General features: G+C 42.3%; 2 protein-coding genes across 2 annotated transcripts in view; one reads left to right on the forward strand and one right to left on the reverse strand.

Annotated features, from left to right (window-relative positions):
* PCNX2 (pecanex 2) overlaps positions 1-6,613 on the forward strand; it is a gene marked incomplete at its 5' end in the record, with an annotated part of 152,799 nt that extends 146,186 nt beyond the window's left edge. The window contains 2 exons of the mRNA XM_082048020.1: positions 2,740-3,188; positions 5,255-6,613. Of these exons, the coding sequence (XP_081904146.1) occupies positions 2,740-3,188; positions 5,255-5,428 (623 nt within the window). The 3' untranslated portion in view covers positions 5,429-6,613. The remainder of the gene's footprint in view (positions 1-2,739; positions 3,189-5,254) is intronic.
* A 903-nt stretch (positions 6,614-7,516) lies between these two features.
* On the reverse strand, positions 7,517-24,170 carry NTPCR (nucleoside-triphosphatase, cancer-related). The gene is made up of 5 exons (XM_082048015.1): positions 24,074-24,170; positions 21,221-21,383; positions 20,017-20,113; positions 17,032-17,241; positions 7,517-12,325 (listed from the first exon to the last, which is right to left on the reverse strand). The coding sequence occupies exons 1-5, from the start codon at positions 24,105-24,107 to the stop codon at positions 12,257-12,259; spliced, it is 573 nt and encodes a 190-aa protein (XP_081904141.1). The 5' UTR covers positions 24,108-24,170; the 3' UTR covers positions 7,517-12,256.
* Between the last annotated feature and the right edge of the window lie 1,360 nt (positions 24,171-25,530).

Below are 25,530 nucleotides of genomic sequence, written 5' to 3' on the forward strand. Positions count from 1 at the left end.
GAGCCAAAAAATGATCAAAGATCTGGGAAATACACCCTGTAGTGAAAGATTAAGAGCTTTCAAACAATTTATATTGTCAAAGATGCTTTGATCATAGTCTGTAAGTACTTACCTGGGAAAAAAAGGTGACCAAAGACAGTTGACTCAAACAGACTTGGATATAACCACACTGAACAAATTCAGATTTGAAATCAAGTGCACATTTTTAACAGTAAATAAACAGTGAAACAAGTGACTAAGGGTTAAGCTGGATTCTCCATGATTGGGGGTATTGGATTCATTTCTTAGAAATAATCGTAGTAATTGGTAATACCATACAGGAATTAATTCCAGGAAGTTGTATGGCCTGTGCTGTATAGCACAGCAGACTCCATAATCACAGCAATCCCTTCTAGACTCATAATCTATGAATCAAGTACATTTCCTGTTTTCATATTTCATATTTCATTTTGCAGCCTGGTGCCGCTGAGTCTGTAAAACGCAATGAAAGCCCTATATAAAAAGTGCAACCAAAATCAGGAGCATTGGAAACGTGTGGGGTTCTGCCCCAAAGTGTCTTTATTTCATGATGCAGTTTATAGAACAGCCTTTGTTTCCTAAGTGTTTTCAAGGACAGAGTTATTTATGTGTAGATGCGGGTGGTCTCCTGTCCAAAGCTCTAACCACTGCATTTGGGATGAATATAGAATACTTTTGGACAGGGGTCAGCTTGGCAGTTTAAATCACACACAGATGTTTGGCCACGTTAGCCCCACGTTAGCACAAACTAACACACCGCAGCCCCTCTGTTCTTAATTCCAGTCTGTTCCTTTTACTTAAGAAGGGTAACATATTAAAATAACCGTCAGATGTAGAAACCAAAGCACTTAAAACAAAACTGTGGAGTCTGAAGAACCTGAATCCCTGGGGAAGCCTGACCCCCAGTGTGTGCCCTCCCTGCACAGGGGACAACGGCAACATGGCACACACGAGCCACCTGCATCTGTCCCCCTGCTCTGAAGCAGAGATCTTGGGGTTCTTATTACAGAGAATGCTGCTTCGCATGCTACCTTAGGAATTATTTTTTTTTTAATTTATTGTTTGGAGCATAAAAGTAGAACTAAAGATACGTAGTAAGTGGGGTGCGAAAGTGTCCAGTGCTTGCCAAACCAACTAGGTTTTAGTCCAGCTAAAGAGCTCCAGTTAGGTTGTGGCCCAGCTCTGCCACCCAACTCGGTGTCAAGTTACCTAAATTCTCTTTGCTTCAGCCTCTGAAAAATGGGGCTAATGATACCAGCCTCTGGAAAAGCAGGTCTGTGGATGTAAAACAGCATGTTTCAGCTATATAATATAAATAGTTTGGATATGAAATCCTGCATTACTGGAACCCTCCTGAATTCAGCAAATAGTCATGTTTTTGGAAGACAGTGTGAGATATGTATTCCTTTAGGCCTGCAAAATTTCAGTATCTAGAGGAGTTTCAGTGCATCCCTCTCCTCCATAGTTCAGGTGCTGGGAAAAAACAAAGCCGAATAAATTACCAACAACCTGGAAACGCCTCCCAGCAAAGCTTGTTTCTGTGTTGATGATGGCTCTCAACAGATTTTCTGGCATCAGCTCTCTACCCCACAGCTATAGCTGGGAAACCAAAATGCCAGCTTGTGTTAGTGTTTGGAGGTTCCCAGAAAGCAGAAAAGCCAAGGAGGCGCTCGCGTGCCTGGGTATTTGCTGTGAGAGCCTGGCTTAGAGCCTGGCTGCAGAAAAAGAAAACTCTGGGGGCCTGTGGCACCTGCCAGCCCAGCGCGTGCCATTTGCAGAGTGCCTGGGTGCAAGCAGGTATCCGGTGGGTTCACTGGCCAGTAGTTGATTTGGTTTTCATTCTATGCCTTTTGAAATATGCAAGCATAAGAAATACAGTAACTATTTGTTTGAATGACATTAGGCATTGATATAAATGTTAAAAACGGGGGTGTATGGGTAGGTGAAGATAGAAGTTGTCCAGGCACGTCAGAGTAGCTTATCTAATCTACTTTCTGTATCCAACAGCAGCCACATAGAGATGCTTCACAGAATGGGGCAAGAACCTATGTGGGTTTCATTCAGACCTCCAGTTGACTACCCTAACTGGAGGTGCTCACAACTTCTCAGTCTGTGATCTACTGTAAATATCACTCTCACAACTCAGATATAGTTTAATATTAGTCTTTAAAACTGTCTTGTGGCTTGAATGCTATAGTCTTCCACTTGGTTGAATTCTCAAATTCTCTTTCCCCATATGCAGGAATAATTCTTTTTAATGTGCTATTAACTCACAGGTTTTTTGTTTTACTTTTTCATTTAATGATACCAAGCCATTTAAGATGAATATTCAATATCCTGTACTTTAGTGTGGTTGTCCAAGGGTAGTGGAGCTACAGCAGCACTATGCTCAGCCATTCACTGGGCAGGTTAAAAAGTACATGGTAGAATAGGTGTGAGCCTGTGATTAATTTCCTTGGGGAGCCTTCTCATTTCCCTCTCTTTTGATGCAGTGCAGAACCACTGGAGCTATTCTGACCAAAAGCCAGAATCCCTATCATGGAAAACATGGACAGGTTCATAGGTTTAGCAATGTGTTATCTGTGTTATTCTGGGGTTTCTATGCTGATAAAACCAGTAGTAATATGCCAATAGTAATATGTACACATGGGACACTGTCAGTAGCACAGATTTCACCAGGATGCCACTTACCTAAATATATTATTAATCTCTCTTTTAAAGGCAGGAGAAAACCCAGGAGTCAGTCCGTCCAGGCACACACTGCTTTAAACCAAAGGCCCCCTTCTTCAAGTCACTCTGGACCAATTGTAGAAAGCCGCCAGCCTTTCATCCAAACATCTACATCTGCCCACGAAATTGCCCAAAGGCTTTCCAGCAGTCAGCTGTCATTCCACAACTCAGCAACATCTGTGTTTTCCCAGTCCCCCGCTGTTCCTGTTGCTGGCCAGCTGACTGTGCAGGAACGAGCTGCAGCCATGCTCAGGTCCAGCCTGGCCTCTTCCACCAGCTCAACTCTCAGCCTGCTGTTCGGCAAGAGAAGTTTTTCAAGTGCTTTGGTGATTTCGGGGCTCTCGGCTGCTGAAGGAGGTAACACCAGTGACACCCAGTCATCCAGCAGTATGAATATTGCCATGGGTCCCTCTGCTAGAGCAGCAAGTCAGGCAACTCGGGTAAGGCTGCAGCCAAAATAGCAGTGCTAAGCGTGAGCTTCTGTATTGCTCTCCTGCCTGGTTCCCGAACTGTTCTCACCACTGTTTTGTTTCGTCCCTCACTGGTCAGAAACTATTATTTTCCAAAACAACATCAGGATTTGGGTATTTGTTTTGGATTTCGCTGCAACACAATCCAAATAGACTGTTCAATATTAGTGTGTACATGAGAGTGATGTATCTGTAAGTAACTCACAGGCTGGCTGTTAAGTGTGGACCTGAAATTGCAAACTGGAGGAAAGTCCCTCTTCCATTCACTCAGACCTAGGACTTAGGTCTCAATTTTCTGCAGCCTGGGTGCTGAGTACCATCATAAGCAGAATAAATAGCTCCTTCCTGGCTTGCTTAAGTAGGACTTAATTACTTGTAAAGAGAGGAATGGTTCCCACTGAACGGTGCACTTGTTCTGTCCCTCTCTCTGACCAGAAATTCAATCCAGGACCTGAAAACCTTGTTGCTGAAAGGGTTAGCCAAAGGAAGTCTATAGGAAAGATTTCCTAAAGGAAACCTGTGTGCCCTGTGATTCAGCATTTTCCAACAGCGAAACAGTTGCACACAAAGAACTTCCAGCCCTCTTCCCAGGAGGGGCCCAGTTCTATTCCCATCTTCCCTGGAAAACTTAATGCACATAGTAGTGTTATTGTTTTATTGTCTACTTAAGTATATTTATTTAACTCTGGTTGCCATCAACTGCTTTCCTGAATTTTGGAACTTTCACCTCAGCAATACCGAGCAGTAACATGAGAAGATGGATTAGAGATAAAGAGCGACTGCAACTAAAGGTTGAGTGACAACATAATTAAGACTAACTTTCACATTTGGCCTATCAAAATGGAAACAAATTGCCAATGGGAAAATTGTGGATAAAGTCCAAACGATTTTCCTGGTACTATCATTCTGAACTGTGTATAACTTCCCTAATTTTCAAAGAATTCTTCAAACCCCAAGTAAAATAAACTCCTTACCCTATGTGTGTTTTGCTCTCAACACAAAATACCATGTATGGTACCGTTCCCTGGAGTTTTGCCATGAACTTCAACAGAGGTTGACTGAACCTGGGTCCAATCCTGCTTTATTACTCTAATGAGCATTAATAATATTTCTGCATGTACAGCTGAACATATCAGTTGACAAGGTGTAATTCCAGCTCTCAGGAGTTTACAGCCTAATTGGCAAGAACCCAGCCAGTCTGCAATACCAAGCACTAATGGTGGGATTCACCTTGTCCAACTTTAAGCCATCTAAAATTCGGGCATGAAGTCTCAGTAGATTTTTGGTGTGGCCTCTGTACTCAGTGGAGAGGACAAGCCACTTCACCCTTACAGCTGTCAAGAGGAAATCTTCCCCAGGACACTCGTCTCTCCCTGCCCACCACTGGCAGCCTAGATGATACTTAAACTACACGATTAATTTAGATGAGGCGAGTCCTCATCAAAGTAACTGCTCACAGTCCAGGTGCCTATTTGATTGGAAGTGGTAAGGAGGAAGTGTTTTATTTAAACGTTAACACAGCACAGTTCTGGAAAGCTTTTATACTAATGAGGTTCTTACAGTGAGGTGATGCTGCTCATAACATTTTCAGACTGATAATTGCATTCCTGTTCTGATGAAAAGGTTTCTTTGTAAGTTGGACTTAAAATTTGGTGTATAAAGCAAGCCCCAGAGCTACCTGATTTAACTTCTTAGAAATCAGCCCTGCTAGGAGCAGGGCGGTTTGGACTGGATGACCTCCAGAAGTCCTTTTACATCCAAATTATTTTATAGCTTTCTATATGTGTACATCTCTGGTACTAAAACCTCTTGCTCCTTGTCTGCTTTTCCTTCCAAATTTATGCGTTACACAAAGTGCGACAAGTACCTCTTCACTCTTCAGAAGTCCCTTGTGAATAATGCATGTTAAGAAGCCCAAGCAGTGTCACAGAATGACATTCCTAAATCAAATTTCAACTTTTTTACCTGTCACTTCAAAAATAGCTGAAGTATTACTTGGAAATTTCCTAAACTGATTGACTTTTCTTTCTTTTCAGCAACTTACCGAGACCTGTGAAGCAACCGATGCTACAGAACCCAGACCGCGACAAGAGGCAGGTCTGGCCCACGCCATGTTCATCAGTCAGAACCTGGAGTGCAGAAGGGCCAGCCAAGAAGATATGGCCCTGGAAGACACGGCTTCTCAGCAAAGTCTGTCTGAGGAGCAGTAGGAGTATTCCTAGGACAAGGGCCACAGGCTGCTTAGAATTAAAGCAAGTTAGGTCAGGGATCTGTACCTGGGTTTAGGTTCTTTCAGATGTAACAAACAACCTCCAGATGTTTATTTTTCTAACTTCTACACAAGAATACTGTGGGGCAGATGTTCTTCAGCTAAAGGCCTTGTCATATCCTAAAATACACACAGTGCCACTTCCTCTCAGGTTCTTGTAAATCCTAGAACAATGAATACCACCCGTTTGATGTTCCTTCTCCTGGAATGGTTGGAATCACGAGTGAATACAGTGGGAAATATCAACTCAGTGAAAAGCACACAAGACATCTCTTTCCTGCCATAACTGAACAGCTGATTGCATGCAAACTAATTGGCATTTGATACATAACATAGCAAAGGACAACTTTGAACAGAAGCAATGAATAGGTAAAAGGACAGTACAACATGTACTGTAACATGAGCTAAATCTGTTTTTTTTTTCCAAAGCAAGTATTTTTTATTTCTCTTTAACATGTTATGCAGGTGGTAATTCTGAATAGCAACAATACCATCACAGATTGATATACTGCATGCAGCCATATTGAAATATTACATGATTGAGCCACGCTACACTGTTTAACAAAAGTCAAGCGTGAGAAAAGAAAGTATCCAGTGCATGGAAAGCCTTCAAAGCATATGGTGCACCTCATTTGCAAAGAAAGCAGCTTTACATAAACAGCTGCTCTTAGGTATTATCTCGTGCTCCTGTTTGGTTTACACCAGTGTTTTTCAAATTCCAGGCAACAGCCCCCTTGGGAGTTGCCAAAGAACCCAGGGGAATCCTCCTCAAGAACAGGAAAGTGCAAAGCAGGCTGTAATTATCGTCTGGAAGTGTTTGTATTAGGAAGGGAACAGCTAAATGCCTTTAATTGCTGGACACAGCTCAGTGTCCATAAACACTTGTAGCCAGTAATTACAGAGCCTTCTGATTTCCCTCCCCCAGAGAAACTGAGCTGCTGCCAATTTAATAGTTGCATAAAGACAGATGAGGCAAACAAGGGAGGCTGCGCCTTCACAAAGTTTGAGAAACACTGATTTACAGGAATGCATGACTACTTTGGAAGCCAAAAGGCTACAACGAATTTTTCCTTAGCACGCACGTGTGCTCTTTTTTTTTTTTTTTAATTAAAAAAATTGCAGCTATCAGTGTCTTGCTGTTCCTCTTTACTGTAACTACCATAGGTTGTTTCTAATTCTCAACACAATGATGTGCAGCCAGGCCATCTTGTCCCAATTAACAAGACAGATTTAACAAGAGCTGCTGTAGCTAAGTCTCATTCTGTTAGGTGATACACACTTGCATTCTGAGCTTCCTACTGTGCCACACTTAAGTAGTAGAACTAAATAACACCTAGTGCAAATAAAATGATCCAAGTACCTTTTGTGTGGCAGCAGTTTTTGGGTTTTCGTTCTGAATTGTTTTCATTTGCTTTCTGCCTTCTGAAATTAAGAAATCTATTGTTTTTCTTTCAGTTCAGATATTAATGAATTGATTATTTATAAAGCCCAACACAGCCTAGGCAAAATTCTGCTCATGTTCGCAAGGGCAGAAGCAGATTATTAATGTACAGACCCCTGACACACACAGAGTCACCAGCATGGTTTAGGCCCTGCTAATGTCTCCTCCAGCACCCAAGTGTGATGTAGAAGAGAAAATTGAATTCAGCTGCTCCGTTCTGACCATTTCTGGCAGATGGTACCTTTCTTCCCACCACCCTGCTCATGAAGTGCTTCATTACACATGATGGATGGAGGTTACACAGGTAGGTGGAGAGCTCTTAGTGACAGCCACCAGCCCCATTTCTGCACTCTGGGCTTTTCCATGGCAGTCAACTATGATAGCTTAAGTTTTAATTAATTTCCATCAAAAATAAGTAACTCCAGTAGTCCTAATTAACCTAAAATATTCTATGTATCCAACTCAAGCATACTAAACCTACAGAATAATAAGACATGATGGTTAGAAATAAAACCTGGAACTAGGTATGAGGTTGTACTGATTAAACATCATCTTAGACTCCACCATGTTTGCATGAGGTAGAGACAGACCCAATTACTTTCTACCTGATGAAGATGCATTTAAGGCTCTGGTACACACAAAGCTAACGAACAGGTACTAAGACTTTACAGGAGGCCTAATTTCAACAGTAAGCTGCACAGAACAGCTCTGCGTAGCTCCAAAAGGCACCCGAGTCCATAGGATGCTGTTCTCGGCGTATGTTCTTACCCATACTTTTATTCCTGAGAGACCTAAGCAGCTTGATACTTAACCTTATACATGAAATGCTTCAGAGTTGCAAGCTGGAGGTACCTGTGACACCTCAGTAACCCCACTTGTTGGGCAGTTTTGGGCTCTAAATGAAAAGCTCTGCTTTTAAGTCAGTTGCAGCACTGGTGGCAGGTTTCACTGCGTGTAACGCAGTTGTTACAACTTGGCCCTGAAGCTCCTCAGGCTGAACAGTCTGCATGCATTACAGGTCTGATTTCTTACCGTAGCTGTGATGCAGGAAGAACGGCCACTACCAACGACACAAGTACCTTTTACACACAGTTTTGAAGATTTCGGGGATTTTTCCAGACCCACAGAGGCCACTTACTCAGCAAGGGGTAAAGGCAGAAGCCTGCCAGATGCTTGTTCAACCAGCCCAGAACCTCCTTGCTTCTACAACCTGAAAGCCGTGACGTTCCCATCTTGCTGGAAGGCTGAACGTGTCCTTTGAGGAAGCCAAAAACTCAATCCACAAGAGCATTTGGTACATGAGGTTCTTCCATAGAAATGGCAGAAGGATCAGAGTTTAATGCAGGTAACATCACCCTTGCTGAAAAGAAACATCGTGAGTGATTTTTATCCACACTGGCTCAGTGGGGCCCTGGCAGAGAGGAACAAAACAGTAGCACAAACACAGTACTTAAGCCCTTGCATTGCATGTGGGACACTGACCCCCCTCCTATTTTGTTTTCCTGAACTTTCCTTTCACTAGTAAGCTCTTGTTTACATCATAACTCAAAAGCCAGGTGCTACACTCCTAAGGGTGAATCATGGCCCAAAGATCTGGTGAAAAGGTTTTTAGTAACATTTTTCCAAAGCAAACCACAGACTGCTGAACTCACATCCCCCAGGTACGCTGGCAAGTCCCCGGCCTGGCCTTCAGCCCGGCTGTTTCCCACCACAAGTAGGAAACAGTGATGGGCACAATGTACAAAGACTGTTTCTGTTCATTCCGAAATACAAATGCTGGAGGTCCTGCTGTTTCCTCCATTTTGAAGCGTCATGCAAACTTCTTCTGTGAAAGGAAGTAGATTTCTCACTGAAAAGTCTCACCTCATTCCCAGAGACACAAAAATCTTGGCATTCATTGCATTTAACACAATGTTAACAAAAAGGATTTACCAGTGTGAGTCTTTTTTTTCCCCCTTGACAAGATGGCCAGATCACCTCAATAACTATGAATGACATTCTGAAACAATTAAGTTGTTAGGAATCTCTGCAATGTCATCACAGCTTTTTTAAAACACTATTTATTAGAATAAAGCAAGAAATGTTATCTGCATTTGGCTCCAACCCACCGACTGCTCTTCTCTTGCTGGGGAATTTAAGTTAAAGATTAGCTGAATTTTGTGCAGCTCATTTTAGAAGATCAGAATTACCAGTGAAATTCTCCAGCATGTAATAATCATCTTCTCATCAATGCATGTTTTTTAGCTACACAATTATTGCCATATTTAGATTACTCCCTGGATTGGGCGCTAGTATTTAATTACAATGTTTCACTAGTGCTTGTACATCCTTAAATCTGCAAGACAGACATATTGCGTATAATTAACTGTGCAGCAGGTCCAGTGTTAAAGATTCACCTCTCTCATTCAGCCTTCTCAGAGTTTTACAAGTCAAAAATTGTCTAATGCATGATAAATAATGCAGGCCCTGTTTATTCCATGCTGTGTGCCATTTTATGTTGGAATTACAAACCTCCTTGCCAAACCCATCCTCAGTTCTCAGGCTTTGAGAGAATAATTGGTACCTCATATTCTCCCTGGTTTTGCACCAATTAAAACCTGCAGGTGCACTAATGTTGTCATCTGGAGTCTTGCGGCTACATCAGAGGTTATTTTCACCAAATGTGGGCTATTAGTAAAATGGGCCCATCAGGGGAATTGTGAATACTCTGTTGTTACAGTGCTCTCAAGGCCTTCCAAATATTTTACTAGCACAAGACCAGACAATAATTTTTTTTATCTCTAAAGTAAATGCAGGGTGTCATAAAAACTAAGTTCAGTTGGAAATATTACTTTCTCACTCAATGTATATCTGAAACGGGGCAAATAATTTCTTCAGGACTGTCTCAGACTAAAAGGCTGGACACGACTGGTAAGGTCATCCAGGATCTCCTGCTGAATGCAGACCACGAAATTTCTCTTTATTTCCCTTGAAAAACACTCTGTAGCTCAGAGAGAAGATGGGCTTTAAAAAAAGAACACCAACTAATTAAAGTCTCTGACCCATCTTGAGATAGGGAGCAGAAAGCAAGAGTCAATGACGTCAGTAGCAAAAATACCCTTTGATTTGAAAGGGCTGATGCTTCACTCCCAGTGACTGAAAAATCCAGCTCCATTTTATAATGTTTTCTAGTGATTACCTACCCTCACTATAAAGGTCTTCCTTGCACCATTAGACAATGGCTTAAAAGCACTATAGGCACACTGAGCAAAAGCTCCCCAAACTTGCTGTTATGATTTTTTTTTTCCAGCCAATTAAGTGATGGGACTACAGCAGGCATCATGGCATTATATGAAGAGCAATATATCTGCTCTTAGGAGGAACAAATACTGCTCCCAACAATACTGGCTGAGCTGGAATCTGGAAAACTGAACTCTGCCATCACTCCTCAAATAACTCCCCTCCCCAGACTCTACAGCAAAGTATCAAATATCTCCATTTTATTTAGCTTTAAAGATTCATGTAAGATTCAACTGCAGTCCCACTAAAAACTTGGTATACTCGTGACTCATTTCATCACTGAAAGAACTATTCTTTTGCGGCATATTTCACAGCTTAGGAGACTAAACATTGGAACAGCAGGACATCCAGCACTGAAGAGCAGAGAGGTTTCTGTTCGAAAGCCTATGGCACATAGCTCTGAAAAAGTTTGCTTTGATCCCAAGTCCTTCACCTCTAACAAGGTGTCTGGTCTAAGATGGCCACAGTAATTTACAGGGGATTAGTGATACCTTCAGGTCACAGCCTTATTTTGCAAAAAGCAGCCAGGAGCTGTACATTCTCAAAGGAGTGGGACCCTGAGAAGAATTCCCTTTTTCCAAATGTGAAGAAGATGATACTACCATCCAAAAGGATTTGGGAAGCATAGTAGTGGAACAGGCAGTCAGGAACAAGGCCATGGCATCCTTTAACATGGCGTGTACCTCCTGTCATCCGTGGAGGGGCAACGTTTGTACCAGACCCTCATTCTGAACATTTGGAAGGAGAAAGGACATTCCCTTCATGCTTTCAGCTGTTTTCCAAGGCACCTGTAAAAATGCCTCTCCCCATCCAGCCCCACTACAACTTGGGGTGTCAGTTTTACAGAAATAAATCACTGACATTTGAAAATGCTTTTAAAGACTTTGCTCATTTTAATGGTTGTTGAACTGAACAGAAAAAAGTTAAGAAATTATTGAATTATTAATAACTTTTTGCAGCCAGAGATGACTATAAATCACACAATGAACAAGTGTGCACCTGGGAAGGAATTCTGTTTTCACAACATGCGAAACTGATTAAGTGGTAGCACTTTCCCTGAACACATCTGCACACCCCATAGGGAAAAAAACATTGTCTAATATTCTCAGACACTTCTTATTTCACCATTAACTATTATGCATGTGCAGAATCAAATGAGGGAAAAAACCCAACCAGACAAAAAGTGTCAATAAACATAACTGATTGGAAAACCCATATAGAAAAATGCAGTATTAAGTCAATCCTGACTTAATAAACTGCATGAAAAACATAAGATTTGACTGAACTTCATGGACTTGAAGATTTATATGCATATATATATATGTATATATAATGCAGCCCTCTTAACTACCGTCTGGGCCACTTAGGAGAGGGTAGAGTTGGTTATTTCCCCCCCTGAAGTGGAATTCTGTAAAGGTCACTTGGGACTACAGGAAATTTCCTTGAAATTCCAGATAACCCTTCTTACACTGCAACTGGAGAGAGGGGTGTCTGGGGTCAGGAGGAGAGCATCTGCTTATGCCTTCTACCTCATGAATCCTCAGCACCCATGCTGAAACACACCTAAGTGGAGTCACCAACAGCAAGGATACTTCTACATAATCCAGGAAGAGCACACACGCATTTTGGGCAGGATTCTGTTGTATTACACCAGGGCTGAGATCCAGATATTGAACTGCCCTCTAGGCAGAACATTCCACACCACGCTCTGAAAGACCAAGATCGCAAACAGATTTGATAGTTAATTGCTTTTACTTGGTGTCACTGGGATCAGAGTCAGACCACCTAACTTTCAAATGCCCAGATTAGAACTGCATGTTAACTATGCATCTGTTCAATTTTTTGAATGGATTGGCTTGTGAACTGAATAAACAAGAATCCCGCTATCTCGTTTTCACATTCTAGAGTATTACCAGCTTTACCTTGCTTATTCTGAAGGCTCCAGTAAAGCCTCCAGGGACTAAAGCAGGAAGGACAGATTCTAAAACATCCGCAAAACGTTGTAATGTTTTGTAAAAATAAAAGCTTCAGTGTTTACAGGCAAGGTCTTCATTTTCTGCAGGATTCCACAGCTGCCAAGATGTCTTGCAAAATGCTGTTTCTGTTTTCCTTACTGACCTAGAGAAAGAGGAATTAAAACTTATGTAATTTGATCAATAACCACAACTTCAAGAACAAAGCAGAAATTCAAATGCATTTCTTTCTTAGTGGACAAATGTTGAGTGTCAAACACCTGCCAGCCCCTGCTACTGAGAATACAAAAGCTGAACCCACAAACCTGCATATGTAATTGAATATTCAGTGATCTTTTTGATGTAATTACCCATGGTATTTTGCAGTATTATTCAGGGCCTGAATAACTAACAAGAATCACTTGAAGAACCAGTATGTACTTTTGTCATTACTAGAAATCCTTTTCAATTACCCTTTTCCTACTATAAAGTGGAGTTCTTTTGCCTTCAGTACTTGAAAGGGTTGTATTTATTAGGATGACAGATCTAGTCAAAAACAAGTGCAGGGACAAAAATTAAAACACACTTAGCAGCACAACTCTGTATTCTGAGAAACCTTAGCATTGCAGGATAGAAACATCTTGAAAATGAAATAAGACTACTTGAGAAAGCTGGGGTGTTTGTAGCACACTAGGGTATGCCTTTGGTTGACCAGTCCATGGAAATGTTGGGCTTTAAGACCAGTACACGTGAATCCATATAGTCCAGTCTCCTGTCCTTTGCTGGGCCCATCTTCATTGCAGCACCTGCAGCTCACTGTGAACTGCCAAGCAAACGCCAGCACTTGCCAGTCAGCTCAGCACCCAGGGGTGGCAACAGAGCATGAACTGGTGGGGAGGGGGGTATAAATTACCCCTTCTTCACAGACCAGGTCCTGATACAGAGCCCAGTGACCCACAGTGCCCTGCATCGCTAACTCAACCAACACCTGGGGAGGTGGCTGGGGTGGTGAAAGGGTTAACGAGCAATTGTGAAGTGTCAGCAAAAGCCTCATTTTCAAAAGTCTGAGAAATTTTCCCCACTGTTCAAATCCTTGCAGGGAGGGCAGGAAGAAAACACACAAAGACAGATGAGCCAAAAAAAAAAGTAAGGGCATCCATATTTTTAACAAAGTTTGAGAAATGCTGTTTGACAAGGAAAGAGAGACACCATGCTATGCATGGCATAAAACTCTCTACCAGCAAGGATTCACTGCATTCCCTGTAGCTGCATCTAAGATCTGAGCACAAGGGTTTGTATCCCTTACAGTACTGCAGTCAATACTGAACAGGAGAAAGTATTATTAAACGGGTGACAGTGCTACCTGAACAATTTGGCCCGAGGAGCCTACTGCTATTTACAAGCACAGACATCCTGTCCAAATGCTGGAAACCAACACTGGAAAACCTAGAGACGATGGTCTTACCTACGCCACTTGAATTCAAGAGAGCGGATCAACATTAAAGTGATTTTAAAAATGACATAAAAAAAGGGAACAAAAGGGCAGATCTGCCTGAAGTGTTGCTGGTTTTATTGAGTATCATTCCAAGCCTATTATAAGATAAACAGAATATCCCACAATAACAAAGAGAGCAGGAAAACAAAGAGTGGAATTGCTCTTCAGTAAGCCTATTGAGAGACCCCAAGGTAAACAAGGCACAAAGCATAGATCAGCCAAACTCTAAATCTCACAGCAAGTGTCCCAATATCCTGACTTTCAAAGAACCTTCTGAACATTTAATAGCTCTTCCCACTGTCTTACAGCCAACAAAAACATTGCTATATTTTATCTATCCCTTTTCCATATCTACATGCCAGAAGTCCAGTGAGAGCAGCAGAGAGAAAGTGCCAAGTGCTGGGAAATTTTCACGACTGTTTTACAAAGGCTGCTCAATAGATACAAGTCTCCCCTTAAGGTCTGGAGACATTCTGTGCAGGCAGCTTTCCCAGAGAGAACACATTTCCCAGTATCTGCACTGAATGTACAAACAGATGGGTAGATTTTTAGACAGGGACTTGAAAATAACTGCAGACACTGCTTATACGAAGCATTTAGGTGGAGGAAACTACCACCTAGTCTCCAAGCAGGCAACAGCAGAGGACAAAAGCTTTCTTCCCCTAACTGTTAAAGTACCGTCAATGAAACCTCTCTTGTACAGTCTGTTCAAATGGAACCTTTTCTTCTTTTGATCCATTTAACTATTTATTTTCTTTCTTAAAAGGCATATGCAACCAAACTTCACTAGTGGATTTCATGGAAACAAAATTAATACATGGTAAAATGGGAGAAAATGAATATCGGGCAGCTGCTAAGGATAATCTGATCCTATTTATGACACTGTGTCTGCAAAACTACATAAACCTGGGAAGTGCAACAAGAGCCTCTGTAGTTTCACTGTAAAGTTTAGTTCTCAGGAAAACTGAATTGGGCAACAATGGAAAAAAATGTGTTACATATCAGAACTCCTATAGTTAAATGCTCAAAACATAATAAATTAAACATTTGGGACCAAATCCTCACCTGCTTTTAGGGCATCTGGGCCCATTTACATTAACTGAATATGCTTTCACGACAGAAGTGACTATAAAACCCCAAACAGCTGTCTCTATGCAATCAGTGTCAAACATCACAACTATCCTTGTGACACTAAAAAAAAAAAAAAAAAAAGGATGAGAAAACTCCGCTGAGTTACTTGAATGCAGCCTAACTCCATATCAAGTGACAAAGCAGGCAGAACTTTTTTGGAAAGTTGCCACCTACTTCTGCACACTTCCAGGCACCATAAAAGTCAGTAAGGAATTACTGACCATGAGCTATTGGGGCACTCCAGGCTCTCCCCAGGCCACAGCCTTTAAGGCGCAGATCTGGTGATGCGGCATTTAGCCAGTAACACCTCTGGCTCCCCACGGGCAGGTTCTGTTCCGCCTCACGCACACGTTATAACTAGCTGGGAAAGAGCGTGTAGCGTGTCACTGGAGCAAGCGAGACACATGCCCTCCTGCACAACACTTCAGCATAGGTCTCTGCCACCTGGGAAATACTGCAGTCCGGCGCACATTTTCACACCCATGCTTTTGGCTAACAGATTCACCAGAGAACTCTATTTAAATAAAAGAAACCTGCACATCCTAATATCAGCAGCATAAACAGGATGGCTTTTTCGGTGAAGTTTTTTTTAGCTAGAGAAAACATTGCTCCATTGAAATGTACAGGACGACTTGAGCTGGCTGTAGTCGCACTTCAGAGAAAGCTGTGCAGGCAGACTGACACAGCCAACAACCCAGGCTGAGTGGTACGCGCCCTCAGAACATCCCCTGATCAAATCAGGCAGCAGAAGCCTCAAAAGCTCCCTTGAAAAGCCAAATGCTGTTTCCTAGCACTCTGTTTCCTCCTCTGAGAGGACCAAAACCACGCTATTGCCTTGCCGTGACTGTAGCCTAAAGCACCAAATGAGTGCTACTTTCAGCAAGGCTTTCTCCAGCCCCTCTTCCCCAGTCCTCCCACTGTATGGCCAGTCATAACAAATTCATGTTCATGTGCATCCCTGTTCAGCAACCTGACAACTAACACACATCAGTTCGTCAGTTGGAAACCTGGGGTTTTATCTCCAAAAGGAAGGGTAGGAGTTGAATGCTTATGCGAGGAAACAAATCTTCTCTCATCTTTGCTCCTCAGATTGCTCTAGCACTTAATTAAACAGGGATTTATTTAAAAAAGCAGAAATCTAAGATGATGATGGGAGCACCAACTAAAAGAAAGTTGAGGAACTTGCCTGAGCACTGCAGTTTTATTAATCTCACTTTGAAGAAGAAAAAAGAAGATGGAGGCTCTGCTTTCCCTGCAGTCATTAAGACCATTCAGTACAAAGCTGTTGAGATAGTAGTTTTCCTTTCCGATTCATTTGGACAAAAACGAAGTTAAGCATCCTCACTGTGATGTGCATCTGAAGAACTGGCTGCTACAGTATACTGCTCTACAGCACATTACCTCTTTTAGTAAGCCAGGATGTGTAAGTCCCACTTACTGAATTTATAATTTATAGAGATGCACAGTTCAGTTTTGCATATATAGCTTTATTCTCTACTAAAAATAGTACACACTGAGCAGAAAAATAAACCAAAGGAGTGGGGACTGTGTTTAGCTTGTTTTTGTGAAGCATTCAGGACACTTACAGATGTTACAGAAACCTCACACAGGTATTCCTGTGAACGGGCTATGTTTTGTTCTGGTAAGCTTTTGAGAACTTCCCTGTAACTGATCAGAAAAGCACTTTGACGACCTAATGTTCTGAAAAATATGTCTGTAAAAATAACACAATGAATTCCAAAATTGGTTTACTGACTCCAAAGAACATACACCCCATTTACAAGTGTCTTTCTTCTAGAAATCATTTCTGCAACTCCACCGATGCCGTATTTTTTTTTGCTTGAACATGATTACTGGTAATACTCCTGCAAGCCAGTCTGGAAAAAGAAATAAATTTAAAAATCTAACTGTACTTCAAAAGATTTAACTCTTATGAATAATGAAAACTTGTACGGCAATAATACTACAGCAAAAATAAAACGCTTTTAAAACAACTACATCATTACTTCTACAGCCCCGCACAAGCAAAGCCAGCTGCGTGAGACCACTACAGTTAGTGCCAAATGTGACTTTTTTTTTTTAATAAGGTGAACACCTGCCCATTAAGAATAAAATGGAAACTAAAAAACTTATTTCATACAAGCTACCCACAGCTATCAATTGGTAATGATTAGTTTTTGAACAGAGCCAAATATAAACCAGCAACCTAGAACAGCAGGGTTTAAAGGATATTAAATATTACTCACATTGAACACTTTAACATCTTTCCTACTTCTTATTTCTTCAACAAGATCCAGTGGCTTTCCCTTAGGTATTGGAATAGTTCCAAGCACCACAGTCCCTGAGCCAGTCAGTGTTTGACGAACAGCTTGAATAAAAGCCTGGCTGAAGAGTTCCATTTTCCCAATCTCATCTATGACACAAACTGTTTTCTCTGCATCACCGCCATGGCTTACCTGTGGAAAAGAGCATCGGGAGACTGTAAACAACAAAGAACTTCAAAAAACAACAGAAATCTTTTCTATGCTAATAAAAGAAATACCTCCAAAAGAATGAAATCAATTGTAATATTGGGGCAAGTGGAAGAGTCAAAGCCACTGCTGCTAAATGACAGACTTATAAATTCGTCATTTCTACTTCAGTACAGATTTTTCTGAAAGACGAAAATATTTGTACAGCATAAATACTAACTACGACAGGAAATACCCATAATATCAGTTTTCCTTCAAAGCAGAATTCTCTTAATGGTGCCATACAAGCTGTTTGACAAATAAGAGCCACACTTTGCCACCCAGCAGCTCTCAATCCATCTGAGGGACACCAAATTTTCAAAACTTCACCCTTTCTATCAAATTATCCATTTAGAATAGATCAATATTCATGCAACACAAGCATTAAAAAAGACTTGCATTAAATCTAGATTTGCAAGCCTCTCATCTTGCAGCTGGGTCAAAGGAGGCTTGAAACTAGCATTTCTCTCAGAACAACTAGCTTTCTTCAAAGCTACACAGATAAAATCAAGCCATTTCCAAGCCTCTCTCACATCAGAACAGTCATCTTCCATTTCTTTGTCGAGATATAGCTTATTCTATAGCCCTAGCCACCTCCCTGGATGGTAGGATAGGCATCATACTAATGATTAACCACATGTGTTGTTTTTTTTTTTTCATGAAGCGAATACTGTGCTAAACGGTACCATACTGCAGACTGGAGGGAGCAGCAGGGAGGTCTAGGAGAGATCATGGGTGATTATCACTGAGGGAAAGACAACTCAGAAAGCAGAGGAACTATGCAGCAGAAAAAGAGGTGCACTGCCTACCCTCTCTTGGTAACAGTAACTAAGAACTATATTTCATTGTTTATAGAAGTGAGGAGGAAATCAAATCAAGTCAAAACATCACTGAAGATCCATGAATATATATCAATACCAGCCACATTATACAAAACCTAGAAAGAAAGGAAAAAAAAATGTTTTCCCTTGTGAAGGCAAAGTATTTGCTGCTGGGAAAGTGAAAGAACTGTATAACATGCATCCTAAAATCTTTTCAAGCTAAGTCTCTGCTGAGTAGCTGTTTTATCTAAAATCCTTTCATAGATCAGTGAGCTAAAAAGCCAATACTAGTCATGAGGTCACACATTGAGAAACAGAGCACTCTGCTTTGAAAAAAATCCTCAGTGCTGCCTGAAGAAGTTTCCAGAACCAGAGAGATCATACATTGTAGGAACTACCTCTGTTCTCACTAGAGTGATTGAGACCCAAGTTTTAAGAGTTGAAACTGTCCTCAAGGCTAAATGGGCACATGCCCACGCCGTGCTGGCCTCCAATCAAACCAGGCCATACCTACAACTCTCCTGTCCTCACTCTTCATTTGTCTCTTCTTGTTTCAGTTCTATGATCTTCCTCACACTCCTCCTCTCCCATTTTGTGCTGTCTACATGCATGACCACATTCCCACAAAATAGATTAACAGCACTTTGAATGAGAAAAGGGTCATGCACTTTCCGACTCTGCTGGGCCCTTTTCTTTCTCTCTTCACTCTCCTGTACTTGCAGAAAGCTACATAACAACCAGAAAAACTCAACACTGCTAACACCCTTCTAGCAAGATCTCTCCTGGACTTCACATTAATGTAGCAGTAAAAGGATTCCAAGTACAGTGCTGGCTTAATGAAATATTTTTTATTAAATTATCCTTCTACTTACTAACACAGTCAAGTTACAGTAAAATTAAAAATATAAAAATTGTTCCATTTTATTCACATTTCCTTTCTCCCTTGCCTGCAACATCCTTGCTTCCCTGATCTCAGACTTTAAAGTTCCTTGACAAAAATAAGAATCAGATCCTTAATCTCATTTTTGCTCCTCCTTGAACCTCTATGTTTTGTTTTTTTCCTTTCGAAGTTCATTAAGAAGTCTCCTCTTGCTTGGCCCCTTGAGCTTTGGCAGTGTAGAAAAATCACAATAGGATTTTTTTAGTAGTACAGTTCAGCAGCTGCTGAACAATGTTTGTGATATGTTATTGCCAAAATCAGATGTATTTTTGTTTAATTTTGGAGAGGGGAAAGGTTGGAGTGAGAGAGAGGAAGAGGGAAAGAGGCAGTAACAGAATGTTCAAGAAGGACAGCAAAAGGCCTGAGTGAAAAGTCTCGTCACAGTCAGAGCACTCCTTGTGCAGCAGGCTAAATCCCAAATTATAAGGCTACCATTATCAGTTAAAACCTACCACTCTGCAGGTACTAATGGTAATCAAAACACATAATCAAAAATAACCAAATGCTTATACTGGAAGAAGATGGGAATCCGAGCAAGAGGGGGAAAAAAATGCTGTAAAGAAGAGCAGCAGAAAAAGCCTTTTTCTTAGACCCACTGACTCCACCCCGTTCTGCACGGTAAGCCACTCATACAATTTTTTTTTGCTTTCCTATATGCAAGGTGGTGGCACAGGAAAAACCTTCCTAGTGGCCATCTCACAGACCAAGGAGGTCCTGCTCACAGGACAATATCAGATCAGGAATGGGAGGGGACTTCAATCTCTCCAACACCACAGCAAGCACAAGAGAACAAGCCAGATTTTCCCCTCCAGCTTCCTGATCCTGAAGTCAATCAGAAACTTCAATACCCAAGAAACAGGCCACTTATTAATATCCAAAACTAGTGCTCTAAAACAGCCTTCCAATAACACTAATTATCATAAAGCATCAATTTTTCAGCAGCTTTCATAGAATACTTACATTTCTCAGCATAGGTAGAACCAGCTGCTCAAATGAAACAAGGTCTACAACATACTGTCCAACTCGATATTCACGTCTTGAAGTAGAAGAACCAGAACTGAATTTGAAAAAGAGACACAAGATTCCTTCTAAATAATGAGCTTAGTGAGAATTCACTGCAGTCATTTCAAGTGGATTTATGAGAAGTTATCCTAATAAGTCAAACCCCCTTCATTCTTTCAAGAAAAGGAAAGAAACTCTGCAAACCATCCATTAGGTTATATTGCAGACAGCATACAGATATGCAGATACATTCAGATAATAAATATACCATAAGCTACCTTCACAACTGTGTAAGCTCAAATTTGAACAGTGTATGCAAGGACCATGGGATATAAAAGCCAGCAGGTATACGTACACTGAAACCAAAATATACGCCTGCATTTCAGATTTTTGAATTTGGTAATGTGACACTACAGACAGCATCACAGCAGTAGCCCAAATCTCAGTGCAGTCTGCAAAACCTTTAAACAAATCTTGGAAAAATACTCAGTTTGCATGCTTTATCACACTGTCCTCGGTAAACCTCCTTTATTAACAATATGCAAATTATTTAGTCAGACAACTATGGCTGAATGAGGTGCATCTGGACCTAGACTAATTTTTGCTCAAAGCATGAAAAGCTAAGTCTAGTAAATCAGCAGAGACTGTGAGCCCCTTTGCACTTCAGAGGCCCCCCTCTTAGTGGGGCTCTGGAACCCTCTTTTTCTTAAAATTCACATGTGGGTTTTGTGGGCCAGACAGTGGCTCTTTAAAACAATTTTATATGCAATTTCCCTTTTATTTTCCACTTCTGTCTCCATAAATTAGCTGGTGAAAACAAAAAATCTTCCTCCTTGACTACAATAAGCCACTTACTGTATCCCAAAGAGACGTGGCCTCACAACAAAACGCTCAGTAGCGCTTCCTCTCTATCTGGCGTAAAGAAGGCAGTAAGAGAGAACACCCTTCCCTAGCACATTTTCAGTATTTCACTAGGCAACAGAGACATTGTCTACACACACAATACAGGCATCAGGCAGGACACAAGAACTGGCCAAAGAACCTGACCACAAAAGTCCTATGTGTGATGGAAATCACCTTCTGGAAGAGCATTGAACATGCTGACAGACTGAAGCAGAAGCGTCAAACAATAAGCCAGTTAAAGTTATTAAAACCCCAGTACCTGACTCTAGATAAAGGTCCTCGTTTTCCAGACAAAGTGACAACATCAAATCCTGTTCTCCTTCCACCTTCTCTAACCTCCTCTGTGTAAAATCCATCAATGGAAATGCCTGAGGATTTCAGAGCTTGAGTGACTTTCTGTATCAAAGTAGTCTTTCCAACCCCTAAAAATAAAGAGGAAACAAAAAGCACACAGGATTAATCTTCTTCTCCACTAAAAGCTCATTTTTAAACACCACAGTAAATAATCAGTTCATCAGGAACACTGATTAGGTCTGCAAATTTATTTTTTTTAAATGGAAGGAAAGGGAAGAACAGAAACACCTTTCACACTTCATCTTGTATTGATATTGTAATGTTTTTTCAGCCTTTAAGAAGTATGTCTACAGTGAAGTCACAACAGAACAGTAAAAATACCGCTGGCTACCACTAAATTTGTTAGCTTAAATAGTGCGTGGGCAGGCAACAAAGCTTGCCTCAAGGCACATAAACATACAAGAGCCATACCATTACACAACTGATACCCAAGCTGACTGGAAGAATGGCTTATGAATTTCCCTTCCTACCACTGCTATTCACTTTTTTTACGAACAGAGCTGAGCTCATCCCCCTGTTAGATCATAAAGTCAGAACTGACTGCTACCAGGAGCCTAACTGACACAAAGGACACCCTACTTCTGTTGATGTCCTAGAAATCAGAAGTACTCAGTGCCCCCGAGATACCAGGTCCTACATGGCAAAAGGTATTTCCAACAACAGAATAGCAAGAGAGGTTTTGACTAGATACAGGAAAAAGCTTTTTTATGGTGAGGCCAATCAAGCCCTGGAACAGGTTGCCCAGAGGGATCGTACAGTCTTCATACCCTCTGAGGTTTTCAAGGTCTGACTGGATAAAGCTTTGAGCAACCTGGTCTGGCCTCATAGCTGACCCTCCTTTATACCTCCGAAAGCAATATCATAAACTAGCCTGTGGTCCTATAATCCATTTTCTTACCCTAAGACAGATCCTTAAAACCCTCACCATTTGATGTCTCCTAGCACAGTTTGATGTATTTTCTACAATGTGAATGCTGGCGATGTTCCAGACATCCTCTCAGTTCCCACAAAGGAGCTATTTCTTCTCCTTTGCCATTGCACAAGTACATCCCTTGACAATCTCCTTTTAAACTCAACTTTATTGCCTCTCACAAAATTTAGTGTTATCACTTCATTTTTAATCGTTGTTGTAAAAAAAATCAGAAAATAGAAAATATCCTGCAGAATAAACCTTTAAATTCCTGGAGATAAGGACTATAGACCAAATGTGAGGTGCCTGAAGATGTCAACAGAAATAATTTCAACACATACATACCAAATTCCTCCCTTAGTTTTTAAGCAGATGTAGGAACTACTTTCTTAATAGTCAATATCAATGGCAAAAACATTCTGTGGCTGCAAGGGGACCTAGTCAAACAATTAAGCAAACTTTTCAAAATTGAAGCCAAAGGGATTCCTGGCATTCGAACAATAAAATGACAAATGTGGCACCATCAGTATCTACCATCTTTTCAGGGCCTTGTCTATATAAGCGAATTTATACTCATTTGGCTAAGTAGATTTGCCATCTCTAATTTGGTTACCTTCATTTAGTAAATTGCCAAAGAAAGCTAAAATGCTTCAAACTAAGTTTAAGAAAGCTTAGAATTATACATTTAGCTAATCAAAACAGTTCCCTCAAATTCAGTTAAGTGAACAGAGACAAGGCCTAAGCAGGCCTAACCTCTGTGTCTCCTGGAGGGCTGTCTTTATTTGGTGGATGGAAAAAAACAGAATGAAATGGGTGGAAGGCACTGCTATCTCAGCCTAGCAGTAGTATTTTCAACTAATTCCAGACAAGAAGAAAAAGGTTCATAAAAAGGAGAATTAGGCCCACTTCTTTACTTTCAGGCCATAAAAGAAAGTTTTGCGATATTTCTTCACCAACCTTACAGTCCGACCCTCATGCTCTGTGCCACTCTACCTCCACAATAATTGGACTCCCATACCATGAGAGACTACTCCACTGCTTCAATCACGGCCTGTGCATATGGGATATGAATTATTACCTATAACTGAACATTACTCAGGCTGGAAGTGCGGAATCACACAATGGTTGGGGCCTCTGGAGATCATCTAGTCCAACCCACCTGCTAAAGCAGGTTCACCCAGAGCAGATCACACAGGAATGTGTCCAGGTGGGTCCTGAATGTCTCCAGAGGAGACTCCACAGCCTCTCTGGGCAGCCTGTTCCAGTGCTCTGGCACGCTCAAATAAATAAGTTTCTCCTCTTATTTAGACAGAACCTCCTATGCTTCAGTCTGTGCCTGTTGACCATCATCTACATTACAGAAAAGATGAGCGCTCAGAAATTATTAATGGCTGAAGTTTAAATGAAGCAGGATTAGTTGTCCAGAAGGATTTTTTCCCCCAACACTGAACTGCAGGGCAAAAGCCAAGGAAAAAGCAGTAGCACCTGGCCACATTTGTGCCATGTGAGTGGATGGGGAGCTAAAATGGGCTTTCATTAGGAACAAATTAATTAATGCAGTACCTCTGACCTCAACAGGTGACACCCGGGCAGGGGGACAGCCACAGGCCTGCACGCCGCTCCGGGGTCACCCCGCGGGCAGCTGCCGGGCCGGGCTGCAGCAGGAGGCGCTCCGGGAGCTCCCGCACCCCCCGGGCCAGTGCTGGGGCCGCCGGCAGCTGCCTTCCCCCGGCTCCAAGCGCTTCACAGCCCCGCGCAGGCCGGCTGGCCAGGCCGAGCCGAGCCAGGCCCCAGCGGCCGCGCCGCTCCCCCTCGCCCCGCTCCCCAGGCTCCTCCTGCCCCCGTTACCTGGGGGTCCCGTGAGGAAAACGTGTTTGGACATGGCGGGGGCCGCGCTCCGCGCTCCGCCCTCTCCCCCACCCGACGCGGACCGACTAGCGGAAGAGCCGCGTCGCTCCGGTCCGCTCCGCCCCCTCGATCCGGCCCTGCCCCGGCGGCTTCGTACCGCTCCCGCCTCATTGCTGCGGGGCCGCGCTCACCAAGCCTTGGTGCGTCGCAGGCGGTCGCGGCAAAGCAGCGCGGAGCTCCCCCGCCGCCTCCCCTCATAGCGGCGGCCCGGGAGAAGCCCGCCCCGAGGCCCTGTCCCCGCGGTGCCTGACATGGCGGTCCTTGCGGCCGGCATGCGGTTTTAATCGGCCGGTCCTGTAAAGGTGGTGGTCGGTAGCCGCGCCCAGGCGGGGTTGGCTATGGGGAGGCCGGCCTGTCCGTCCCATGGAAGCCCCCGCGGTGTGTCCCGGCGGGCCGGGGGCTGCAGGGGCCCGAGGGCTCGCGTGGGTGACGCCGAGGAACTGGCCCTTCCCGGCCTGTGGCGGCCCGGGGCTGGGCTGCTGCTGTGGTACTGCCCAGAAGATTGACACTATTTAAGGTTAGGGGAGAAAGGAAACAACAGTTTCCTAAATGTGGGTCAGCATTTTCTGTATCCATTCAGCTTGACCTATTTAATTTCTGAATATCTTAAGGAAGGTCTCCCCAGAGCTTCTTAACCGTTCCAGTAAACAACATGTTCCAGGTTGCAGCCAGCCAGTCAAAAGACAAAAGGATTTTCTGATGCCTCAATGCAGACGGCAAATGTAACCAAGGGGGTTAATGTACAGCTACCGGGGTTGTTACAAATCTGAGTGAATTGAGTCACAAATGAAAAGGTTTGGCAGGTTTAACAAACGCACAGACAGATCTGTCTCCATCCTAACATGCCTTATGTGTGTGGCCTCCTTATTTGTTTGGACTCAGGCGACTGAGAGCTGTAAGAGAGCAGGGAAAAGGATTTTTGTGTGGAGGGCTGTGGTGCTGAGGCAATGCCCTGACTTTAAGGTATATTGATCCCTGCCTGCCCATAAGCACCAAAATGTTCACCCAGAAATACTATGAAAAGGATACATCCTGGTTATTGCTTACTTCAGCTAGAATGATTCCCTTCAGCACATCCTTGGCTCTCATTTTCAGTAATTTCCCATGGATTTAAATGTTATTTATAATTTTCACAAAAATAACGAGTACCCTTTTCAGACAGATGAAAGGTATAGATTGGCAGGTAGAGTGTACTTCACAAAAGACAGGTATTTCTGTAAATCGAACAAAATGGTTTTGATGTGTACATCACATATGGCCACCTTGTATTGTTTTATATTCTTAGCAGGATCAAGAGCAACCCTCTATTTAGTGATTCTGCATCTTTAAATACAGAATACTTTCAGGTCAGCTGGGAGCAGGGTCTGTATAGAACCATGGGTCATCTAAAAGTGTGA

The sequence above is a fragment of the Streptopelia decaocto genome, assembly GCF_964273445.1.
Source record: "Streptopelia decaocto genome assembly, chromosome: 3".
In the NCBI taxonomy this organism is placed as follows: Eukaryota; Metazoa; Chordata; class Aves; order Columbiformes; family Columbidae; genus Streptopelia; species Streptopelia decaocto.

Bases quoted from the DNA above. Each gene is read 5' to 3' on its own strand.
- NTPCR (XM_082048015.1), bottom strand. From the start codon at position 24,107: ATGTCCAAACACGTTTTCCTCACGGGACCCCCAG. The intron at 20,114-21,220 runs GTACTGGGGTTT...TTTCAAATTCAG, and splicing joins GGACCTTTATCTAGAGTCAG to TTCTGGTTCTTCTACTTCAA. The intron at 12,326-17,031 runs GTGAGTAATATT...CTCTTTCTCTAG, and splicing joins AAGATGTTAAAGTGTTCAAT to GTCAGTAAGGAAAACAGAAA.